The sequence below is a fragment of the Dromiciops gliroides genome, chromosome 2, assembly GCF_019393635.1.
Source record: "Dromiciops gliroides isolate mDroGli1 chromosome 2, mDroGli1.pri, whole genome shotgun sequence".
Lineage (NCBI taxonomy): Eukaryota > Metazoa > Chordata > Mammalia > Microbiotheria > Microbiotheriidae > Dromiciops > Dromiciops gliroides.
The window spans coordinates 98,536,036-98,545,893 of NC_057862.1; the positions used below are offsets into that span (position 1 = coordinate 98,536,036).

Below are 9,858 nucleotides of genomic sequence, written 5' to 3' on the forward strand. Positions count from 1 at the left end.
AATTTGGCTGGGATTCAAAAGAATTAGTATTTTTCTGCACATTATCCTATCAGCTAAAACTACATTATTCTGGGCCAGTATAGTTAGTTATTTGGAGTTTACTGTTCTTTGAGGCTTTCCCCAACTTATTCATGAGAACTTATTCATGAGGCTCAAGTTATATCAAAAGTGCTTTTGGAAACTCACCATGGTGAGTGTAGTTGATCTTCATTTGAACCCTTACTTCATAGCTTTTGTTCAAATTTGGGTTATAAGACCATACTAACACTTTGGGTGCAGAATTTCCGTCACTATAATTTTACATATTACTAGGAGGAAGTCAACACATTCAACAAAAATAGGAAATTAAAATAAGTTAGGAAAGTGTGTTTACCAAGGAAGGGCCTTCACAATAGCCACTTAGTAGTTATTAATAAAATTTCAATTTCAGAGGTGTGTACCAAAACCTACTTGCAAACTTGTTTTTTTCCAACACTTACATAAAATACCATTAATAAAAGAAGTTTACCAAAGAATAATTTTTTGTACGATACATATACCATTAATCCCTGAATTTTAATACTGTTGGGAACATCAAAATATTTTTAAAGGTTGGATCATCACATTACACAGAACCTTGCAGTGTTACACTTAAACATCACTTGCAAGTGTAGCAGTGTTATTGGGCATGTTATCCTCTTTTTTGATCGTTAAATTATAGATTTCTAGCACACAAGAAAAGCAAATATGTATGCTATACACACACTTAACATGTGGACTTTCTGCGTATTTGTTGCACCTTCCCACTCTGTCATATTCTCTCTTCCTTTCACTCCATTATACAGTATCTTACCAGTGTAAACATGTTTGGCAGTCTGCCTTCCATTGTTAATCTGTGTCTGTTTTTCTTCAAGAGAAAGAGACACAGAGACACAGAGAGACAGGAGACAGTCATAGAGATGCAGAAAGAGATAGGAAGAGACACATAGAGCAAAAGAGAACAAGAAAGAGAGAAAGAATAGTTTTTATGGATATTTGGAATCATTACCATACTCCTGAATAGATATAATCATATACTTATAAAAACTGTGAGAAACCTGTTGAACACAGAATTTTCTTGGCCCTGAATAAGTATAAAATTAGCTACAAAATCATAGTATTCTTTTTGGGAAAGAGTTACTAAATTTTATTAAGTAATAGAGGGTTTAAAACTATTTTTTAAATTAAGTAATAGAGGATTTAACTAATTTTGAACATTTGTTGTAAAAACCCAGTAAACTTTCTCAGCTTTCCAGGTCCCTAGATGTTAAGGGCCTATTTTTACTGTTTTTATTCAGGGAAATTTCTTACTTAAATGAGACATTTAAACTGAGAGAATTGGGAAAGCAAAGCATCTGTGGCCACAAGGTCTACTTGAAAAAATGGTTACGGGGCTATTAATATTCTAGACTAACAGCAGATAAGGAAGGGAATAGAACCGTTTTAAGCTGTTGCCTATTTTTTTTTTTTAAGGATTGTATTTACTTTGCTGTCTCAGTATTGGTGGAGACTTTGAAACTTTGTAACAGCTTCTGTGTAATTGTGGAAGCCCATGCTACTTGTTCATAAGACCTATTACTATTCACTGAAAAGTTAATATTTATCTTAATTCAGAGTGAGTACAGTTACTTAAACGTCCCACTAGAAGAACAGTATTCTATCCTGACTTATCTCGAGAGAAAGATCTGAGTGTTACTTCTCAAAGTTGGCAGATGGAACCTTGACTTGCTTAGCATAAAATTATAAAAGAAAAAACTCAGAAGTGCAATTGTAAAAAGGAAACTAATTTTGGAGGATGGTCAGTCTTTCACTGGGAGGAATTTCATAATACTCTCACTAGGAGCAAATTACAAAAATATTCTGGATGCTTTTGCATGTTACAAAGCTACTAAATAAGACGATACCCCCTTCTCCCCCCATGCCCCTTACAATCCCATAGATGGTGTCCCAAAAATCTTAGTCAAGTCGTTTTTATCTATCTGAAATACTGCTACAAGGATTGATTAGACAAATAAATGGGGAAAAAAACACTTGAATGGAAAATATTTTTATAAATAATCATTAGACCACGGAAGCATTTTACATTCAAAATAGCCATTAGAGAAATATACATACTGTACACTGAACTTTGTAGGCTATATATTGGAAACTCAAGAAATTACTCATTTCATTCAAAGTAGGTAACACGTTATTCAATCCATGTAGAGTCAACCTTATTTCTTTTGTGCAAAGTAGCCGTTGTTTTACCTGTTGTTTTGAAGATTGTATTTTGAAGATAAAATTACATCTCTTTACATAATCCAAAATGTTACCTCTGAAGAAAAAGGCAAGTACAGCATATGGGCACCTGCTCAACTAGAAATGGATTGGAAATGCCTTTGGATCTGTCTATGGATTTTGGAGGAGAGTTAGAAGCTCACAGTAGGAATATAGCTTTATTTGGTCTAGACCACATTTTGCCAGGCTTTTATGTCAGGAAAGGCTATTATGAATAGTTGTATTGGAAATCCAACCCCTATTGCAAGCAAAACAAATGCTATTCTTTTCATTATAGCTGAAAATTATTTCCAAACCTCTATAGACACACTGTACATATCTTGATTGTGCTGCATTTGTATTTATTGCACATAGACCATTTACTTACACAGTAGTTAGTTGCACCAGAGTATAAATACTTTATAAAATACACAGGAGGAAATAGAAATGACACACAAGTGCTAAATAAACAGCAGATTCACGTGAGCACTTGGACATACAAAAATAATAAAAAATCCTTATATTTAAATTTTAATATGGATACAGTTACAGTACCATGATAAAATAGTATAAAAAGTCATTTTTTTCCATAAAACATTAACTCAGTAACATAACAGACAAAAAAGTAGAGTTTGGATTTCAGGTTATTTTCAACTTCCTCTCCTCCCCCCATTAAAATTTGTGTGTGTGTGCAAATAATATCTTCAGTGGACTTTACAGTTTCTAACACTGTGCAAAAAGGCATTTTGAACCATTCTTTTTATTTTCTTTTTTCCAAATGTGCAGTAATTTCTCTTGACACTAAGACTGTTTCCTCTTATTTACTGTTCTCTCTTCAAATTGTGACAGAGTCACGTGTCACAGAGGCTCGTGCCTGGTCCTTTAAACTAATATTGATACATAAATAATCTGTTTAATATAAACATATCTTTAAAAAAAAATCCCTGTGCAATATGCACAGTTTGAGGTAGGAACCCTTCTGCCTCATCACCACTGCCAAGACGTTAGGTTTGCCGTGCAAAAGGAAAGCCAGGTGGTTTGTTCTAAATAAAACTCTTTTAAAAGGTGAACATGATTTTTGCATCCTTTCCCCTCTGCTTTGTTTAAAGATTTCATCACTCAGACTTTGAAATAATGACAAAAAACTTTCATGGCAACCAGAAGAAACTGTCCTATCAAACTGTCCATAGAATCATTTTTTCTCTTACTTTTTAGTTGACTGGTCCAGTTCCCAAGAATAAGATGGGAACAGCCGACAGTCTTAAAAAGCAGGATTATTAAGTGCTGCTCTTGGAGAAACCAAGTTGACGTTTTTTCTTTTCTCTTTCCCCCCTCTCAATACCGTATTCTTTTTTCCGTCCCACCTAGCCACCCAACTTAACATTTTCGCAATCCTTGCGGGAAGGATCAGAATTAGACTGGAAAAGATGAAACAGGAATCGTCTCCCAACTCCCCCGATTAGTCAAGAAGAAAAGTCCCAAACCCCAACTCCCCCCGCCCCCAACTTTCCTTCTGTTCAACGGTCGAGTTGCTTTTCTGTTTGTCGTGGATGATTCAGACGAGGTATGAAGGATACACTATCACCTGCTTTCGGTCTTGAGTAAACACAGATCCTCTCTTCCCTGTGAAGACAGTTCAGGGCTTTTGGTTTTCTTCCTCTTGGATTTCCAAACCAGTTTCCTGGGTGGGGGCGTGGGGAAGGGGCGTGGGGGGGTGGGCAAAGCCCCATTCCCCACCCCTCCCCGACGACCCCAACCTCGAAACCAACCTGCCCGGTCGCCCCCGCCAGAAAGTAAAAAGAAAACACGAGCCCGGCCCCCGCTTCCACCACCTCCGCCCCCCCACCAGCGGCCAGTCCTATACCTTGGATTCCGAATACGAGTCTTTGCTGTCCCTGTCCTCCAGGCTGGAGTCGCTGTCCCCGGTCGCCCCGCCGTTGCAGCCGGCCCAGGGCTCCAGGTAGTGAGGCGACGAGGGAAGCAGCTCTCCCTGCTCCGCATACACGGTCGCAGGGGACGGGGTGGCGCAGCCCACGGTGGAGCTGCCGCAGCCTAGGGCCGTGGCGGCCCCGGAGCCCCCGCGCGACAGCTCCCCGGCGCTGGCGTGGAGCCGCCGCTCCGCCTGCCGCGGACAGCACAGCAGCCGCTTGAAGGCCTTGCGGAAGTCCGGGCTACGGCAGTAGATGATGGGGTTGAAGGCCGAGTTGGCGTAGCCCAGCCAGTTGAAGAAGACGAAGAGCTGGTTGGGCACCAGCTCTCGGTGGAAGACCTTCACCACGTTGGCGAGGAAGAAGGGCAGCCAGCAGAGGGTGAACACGCCCATAATGATGCCCAGCGTCTTGAGCGCCTTCTGCTCCTTGAGGGCCACGAGGCGCGACGGCCGCCGCTTGCTGGGGCGCCCGTTGGCCAGAGCCGCGCGCGACGGCGGCAGCGCGGGTGCGGACGCGGGGGGCGACTGGTGGGGCGCGTGGGGCCGCGGCGGCGGCGGCGGCGAGGGCGAGGGCGGTGGGCGCGGGCCGCTGTAGAAGCGCCGCTCGCAGCGGTCGATCTTCTTCACCTGCTTCTGGGCCTCGCGGAAGACGCGCAGGTAGACGAAGGCCATGATGGACAGCGGCACGTAGAAGGAGACCACGGAGGAGGCGATGGCGTAAGCCCGGTTGGTGACAAAGTCGCAGCACTTGGGGTCGTTGTAGCAGAGCCGTGCTTCGTCCCCGTCCGCCCGCCACCAGTGCATGAGGATGGGCAAGAAGGACACGAGCGCCGAGATGGCCCACACGGTGCACACGAGCGCCCGCGCCCGCGCCCGAGTCAGCAGGCTCTGGTAGCGGAACGGGGACGTGATGGCGATGTAACGGTCCAGGGCGATGACACACAGCGTCTCGATGCTGGCAGTGACACACAGGACGTCCACGGACGTCCAGAACTCGCAGAAGAAGGAGCCGTACTCCCAGCGGCCCCACACCACGATGGTGGCCCCGAAAGGCACAACCAGCAGCCCCATGACCAGATCAGCGCTGGCCAGGGAGATGATGAAGAGGTTGGTGAGCGTCTGCAGACGCTGCGTCTTGGCGATGGCCACGATCACCAGTACGTTGCCCGCCACGATGAGCAACACGATCAGGGCCATGAGCATGCCCATGCCTGCGGTCCACTGCTGGGACAGGGACACGGGCGCTGGCGTCGTCGAGGTCAGCAGAGAGGAGGCGGGGGAGGCGGGCACCAGCAGCCGGGCGGCCGTGGCTGCTGCTGCAGTTGCCGCTGTGGCCGCTGCCTCTCCGCCCGCCCCGTCGGGGGCCGGAGAAGGAGATGACAGGTTGTAGGGCTCGTAGCCTAAGGCGAGCGCCCCATCTCCCATCGTGAGGAGGAAGTAACTGAAGACGTGCGGTGGGGACGGGGTTGGGCCGTCGTTTGAGGAACCCGAAGAGTCTAGGGGTGGGAGGGGACGGCGAAAGAGGTCAGGGTCAGAGCCAGGTCAAGACAGCTGTCTGCAGCAGCGCGGAGCCGGGGACATCCGCGCAGGGTGCCTTCCCCGCAGGAGCCGCGCCTGCTGCTGCCTCCCTCCTCTCCCAGGCTGCTGCTGTAGCTGCTGTCGCTGCTGGGACTTCAGCATGTTTCTGAGCGCTCTGGTCTGGCAGCTCCTGCACCCAGCACCCCACCCTAACCCGCAGTTAGCTCCCCCCAACCCAGCCCCCTAGGCCTCGCGTCAATATCCTACAGCCAATCAGGGATCAAGGCACGCCCCTATTTTGTCCCCCACCACCCTCCTCCGCTTTACTGCCCTCCCACGGGCAATTAAGTGGCTCCTGGGAGCCTGGGGTACAAGAGCGCAGAACTCAGCCCCGCGCCCGGGGACTGGGGACCGTGGCTCCCGATCCTTCGCGAAGGAAACTTGTACTCCGTCCGACCCCACTACAGAGGGCTTGCTCGGTTTGGAGGGGAGGAGACCGAGGCATTTTAAAGAGAAGGGCGGTTTGCAAAGTCTGAGGTTGGAGGAGTTTGACTGTATGTCTGATTCTCGGATCGTAAAACCTGGCGGTGTACGTATAAAAAACCGTCCCCTGGTCAGATGGGACATGGCCAGCCTCAGATCTGCAAGTTCAGGGGAGCGGAGGAGGGTGTTATTTGTTAGAGAGAAACTTTCCAGCAGTGCTACGTGTTACATAGGGGGGAATAACCATGCATCTGTCAGGAACCCTTTCTGGGCGCTATTCTTCTAAGGAGCTCGTGCTATTCCAGTGCGGTAGTTACATAAAAGAAGCGAAGGTTGTGCATCTAACGATGGAGACTAGTTGGAAAAACACACACACCCAAATCCCAGCTAATGAATGTGTAAGTATGATGCAACCATGTGTGTTGATAATATAAAGAGAGGTTTAAGGAAACACAAATGTTAACGTACAAAGTAAATGACACTTCAACAAAAAAGAACGTGTTTAATTACACTTCAGACCTTTCACACTCAATAATAACACCTGTATTTTGTTTTGTTACTCACATGATTTATTATTCTAGTTGGTTCAATACAAACAAAAAAAAGTACTGTCAGTGTGGGTTGACGTAATGAACGGAGACTTCTGATTTCTCAGTTTGATCAGTTGTTTTCTCCCTTGCCCAAGTTCCCAGATTCTTAAAACTCTGGGATTAGTTTTGTAAGGATGAGAAGAGAAAATATGTAAATACTCAAGAGGATTAAAATCCCAAAGCATTTAAAGAAATATACCAATGACTTTTGGTTTGGCAAAAGAACATTTCAAATTAACCAGTTGTTAACCCTTCTGAGGGCAGGGTTGGTATTATCTTGGTATTATCACCAACGCCCAAAGCACCAGTAGAAAAACAACTAGCTTTATTTAACTAGGTAATAGGGAATCTCAAAACTCAACAAAGAAAAACATGAGCAAATATGTATGTTCATATATATGCCCACATTACCGAAGTAAGAAATTGCACTCCTGCACTGAAATCTGGCACCTGGATGGAACCCAAATTCTTCACTAGCAGAGGGATTGGGTTTTTATAACCATATTGGAGTGCTTAGCTCTACTAGCATGCAGTGCAGATGCAATAAACAATGTCTGTTAAATATTGTAAGGGCATTTCTCAGACATAAAGCTTTTCCGTTTCTCCAATTCAACCATAAAAAATTGCTTCAGGCCCGAACCTGACCTACAAGAGGGCACCATCGGGGAGTGATTTGTTTATTCTGAATTTGTTTAACCCTGCACTGAGATTTACTAGCCTGTCTCTTACCAATGGGGTAACCATCCTAAGGTAGCTACAAACCTGTGTCAAACTTAAGTGCATGCCCATTTTTTTTCTCCGTGATTGGAGAGAGTATCAAAATAGATCAGGGCCTCAGAAAGGATCGGACATAATGCTGCTCAGGAAGGAGCTTCTGAGTGACCTGTCATGGGGAGGGAAAGGGAAACTGTCAGTCACCATCACTGTTGTGTATTAGAGGAATAGATTCTGCTGGCTTTAAGTATCCTAGAAGGGCAATAGACTAGTGATTGCATTTCTAAGAGAGATAAGGACAATATTTGGTTGTATGGGTGTTTAGAGGCCTAGTTGTTAATAAATTGACTATAATGATATACAAGAATGCTCCAAATAACAAGGAAGTATGTGACCTATGTATTACAATAAGACTCTGAATATTAACTATTCCTGATTCCATTTTTAGGGGATTCTTACATCAGGGCACTCTGATTCCATATTTTAGATATGTGTTAACACCATGAACATTCAAAACCAAAAAGCCACCCATGTTATTGCTGACAGATCTTTAGAATAAAGTACAGTATCAGTACAGTCTGATGATAAGTATTAGAACTTCCCAGTTGAATTTGATAAATTGAGTTTAGTTGAAGAAACCAAAAAAGAAAAAGAAGGGGGGGAGGGGAACATTCAACAACCTTTTTGGTCCTTTAATATAATTATATGGTTTGCATACTTTTAAAATAAAACCTTGTTAGCTCACCTCTAATTTATTGGTTTCCTGTATTTTGAGAAATACAGTTAGACTGTTGGCATTACTTTGAAATGGCTTCTTGCCTTTAAGTATACCAGGTCAAGAGGAGAAAGTTCAACATACTCTTAATTTAGAGTTCCCCCTTACTTATTTCATAGATCATGACTTCATATTAAAATAGCTGGGTGTTCTGTTTTTTTTCTCCCCCTGTAAGTAGTTTTTAAAAAGATCTCTGCAAACAAACTTCTTAGGAACACACCCATGTAATCATTTAGATTGTCATCTAAGCACTGTTGTTCTATGGATAAATTGATTATCAGTCTCATTATAATAACCTTAGGGAGGTATAGGGGAGGGCCTATCCTAATTTGGAGTTCCTGGGGTCCTAAGCCAACACCCCCCCCCCAGGAGGGTACCTTTTTCCATGGAGGTGTGTTTTGGGGGTTTACATGTTAAAAGGTGAATCTGAGGACAAATTGAATTCATTCTTTGATCATTATTTTTTTTTCCAGGGCAATGAGGGTTAAGTGACTTGCTCAGGGTCACACAGCTAGTATGTGTCAAGTGTCTGAGGCTGGATTTGAACTCAGGTCCTCCTGAATCCAAGGCCGGTGCTTTATCCACTGTGCCACCTAGCTGCCCCTAAGCACGTTGTTCTAAAGGGAATATCCAATAGTACATTTTGAAAGACTGAGTCTTCCTTGGTAATGTTTGAATCCATCTTTCCTTACCATCCCCATTGCTGTTACCCCGTATCAAACCTCTTATCACGTCATGCCTTAACCACTGCAGTGATTACCTAACTGATCTCCCTGACTCCAGTCCTCCCCTCCCGTCCAATTAGCACCCTTGCAGAATGACTAATCTTGTTAAGATACTACTTTAATCATTGATCACCTTGTATCAAAATGTCCATTGACTCCCCAGACTTCAGCCTGATCCCAACCTGATTTTCCAGGTCACCTTAAGGGGAGCTCTCATGCCTTTACACTCTTGCTCATAAAATGCCCTTGGTCTTCTGGGTCCATAGAAATCCTATCTGTTCTTTGAGATCTAGCCCATGACAGGCTTGTTCCATACAGTCTTCCCTTATTACCCCAGGCTGAAGTCATCTCTGATTTCTCTAAACTTTTACAATTCTCATTTTGTCTAGTTCGTTTGTCAGCGAGAGCTTGGTGCAAGGCATAGAAAACTGGTTTCAGAGCCAGGAAGTTCTAGTTTTAAGTCCTACTTTTAACCCACACTGGCAGCGCCATCCCAGGCAAGTCACTGACCTTCTCATTGTCCTAGACAACTACTGGAAACTCCATTTGCAGAGAAGGTGCTGACCTTCATTGTTGGAAGTTCCCTATACCAATGAAATCAAGGATCTGGTCCCTCTTCTCCCATTTGTGTGTTACCTTGGAACAGCTTTTCTAAATGTCTTGAACTACTATTTAAAGGTAGTATGGTTAAATATCTTTCATGATCTCTTTAGTTGTTTCCCGAATGAAACTTTTGTCTCTCAATGAGAATTTTTTTATCTTCAGTGGAATTTACTCTTAACCTCTTGCATATAGTGGACACTTATTAGCTATGTGAGCCTGGGCAAATCACTTAACTTCCATTTGCCT

At 44.2% G+C, this 9,858-nt stretch overlaps 1 protein-coding gene across 1 annotated transcript; it reads right to left on the reverse strand.

Annotated features, from left to right (window-relative positions):
• Positions 1-1,984: 1,984 nt before the first annotated feature.
• On the reverse strand, positions 1,985-5,916 carry ADRB1 (adrenoceptor beta 1). Its single transcript, XM_043981315.1, has 2 exons — positions 4,139-5,916; positions 1,985-3,897 (listed from the first exon to the last, which is right to left on the reverse strand). The coding sequence occupies exons 1-2, from the start codon at positions 5,627-5,629 to the stop codon at positions 3,856-3,858; spliced, it is 1,533 nt and encodes a 510-aa protein (XP_043837250.1). The 5' UTR covers positions 5,630-5,916; the 3' UTR covers positions 1,985-3,855.
• Between the last annotated feature and the right edge of the window lie 3,942 nt (positions 5,917-9,858).

What these genes read in the sequence shown, in the direction of transcription:
- ADRB1 (XM_043981315.1), bottom strand. Translation starts at nt 5,629, where the DNA reads ATGGGAGATGGGGCGCTCGCCTTAGGCTACGAGCCCTACAACCTGTCA. An exon ending in ACTCGTATTCGGAATCCAAG is followed by an intron (nt 3,898 to 4,138) that starts GTATAGGACTGG and finishes CTGTCTTCACAG; the next exon opens with GGAAGAGAGGATCTGTGTTT.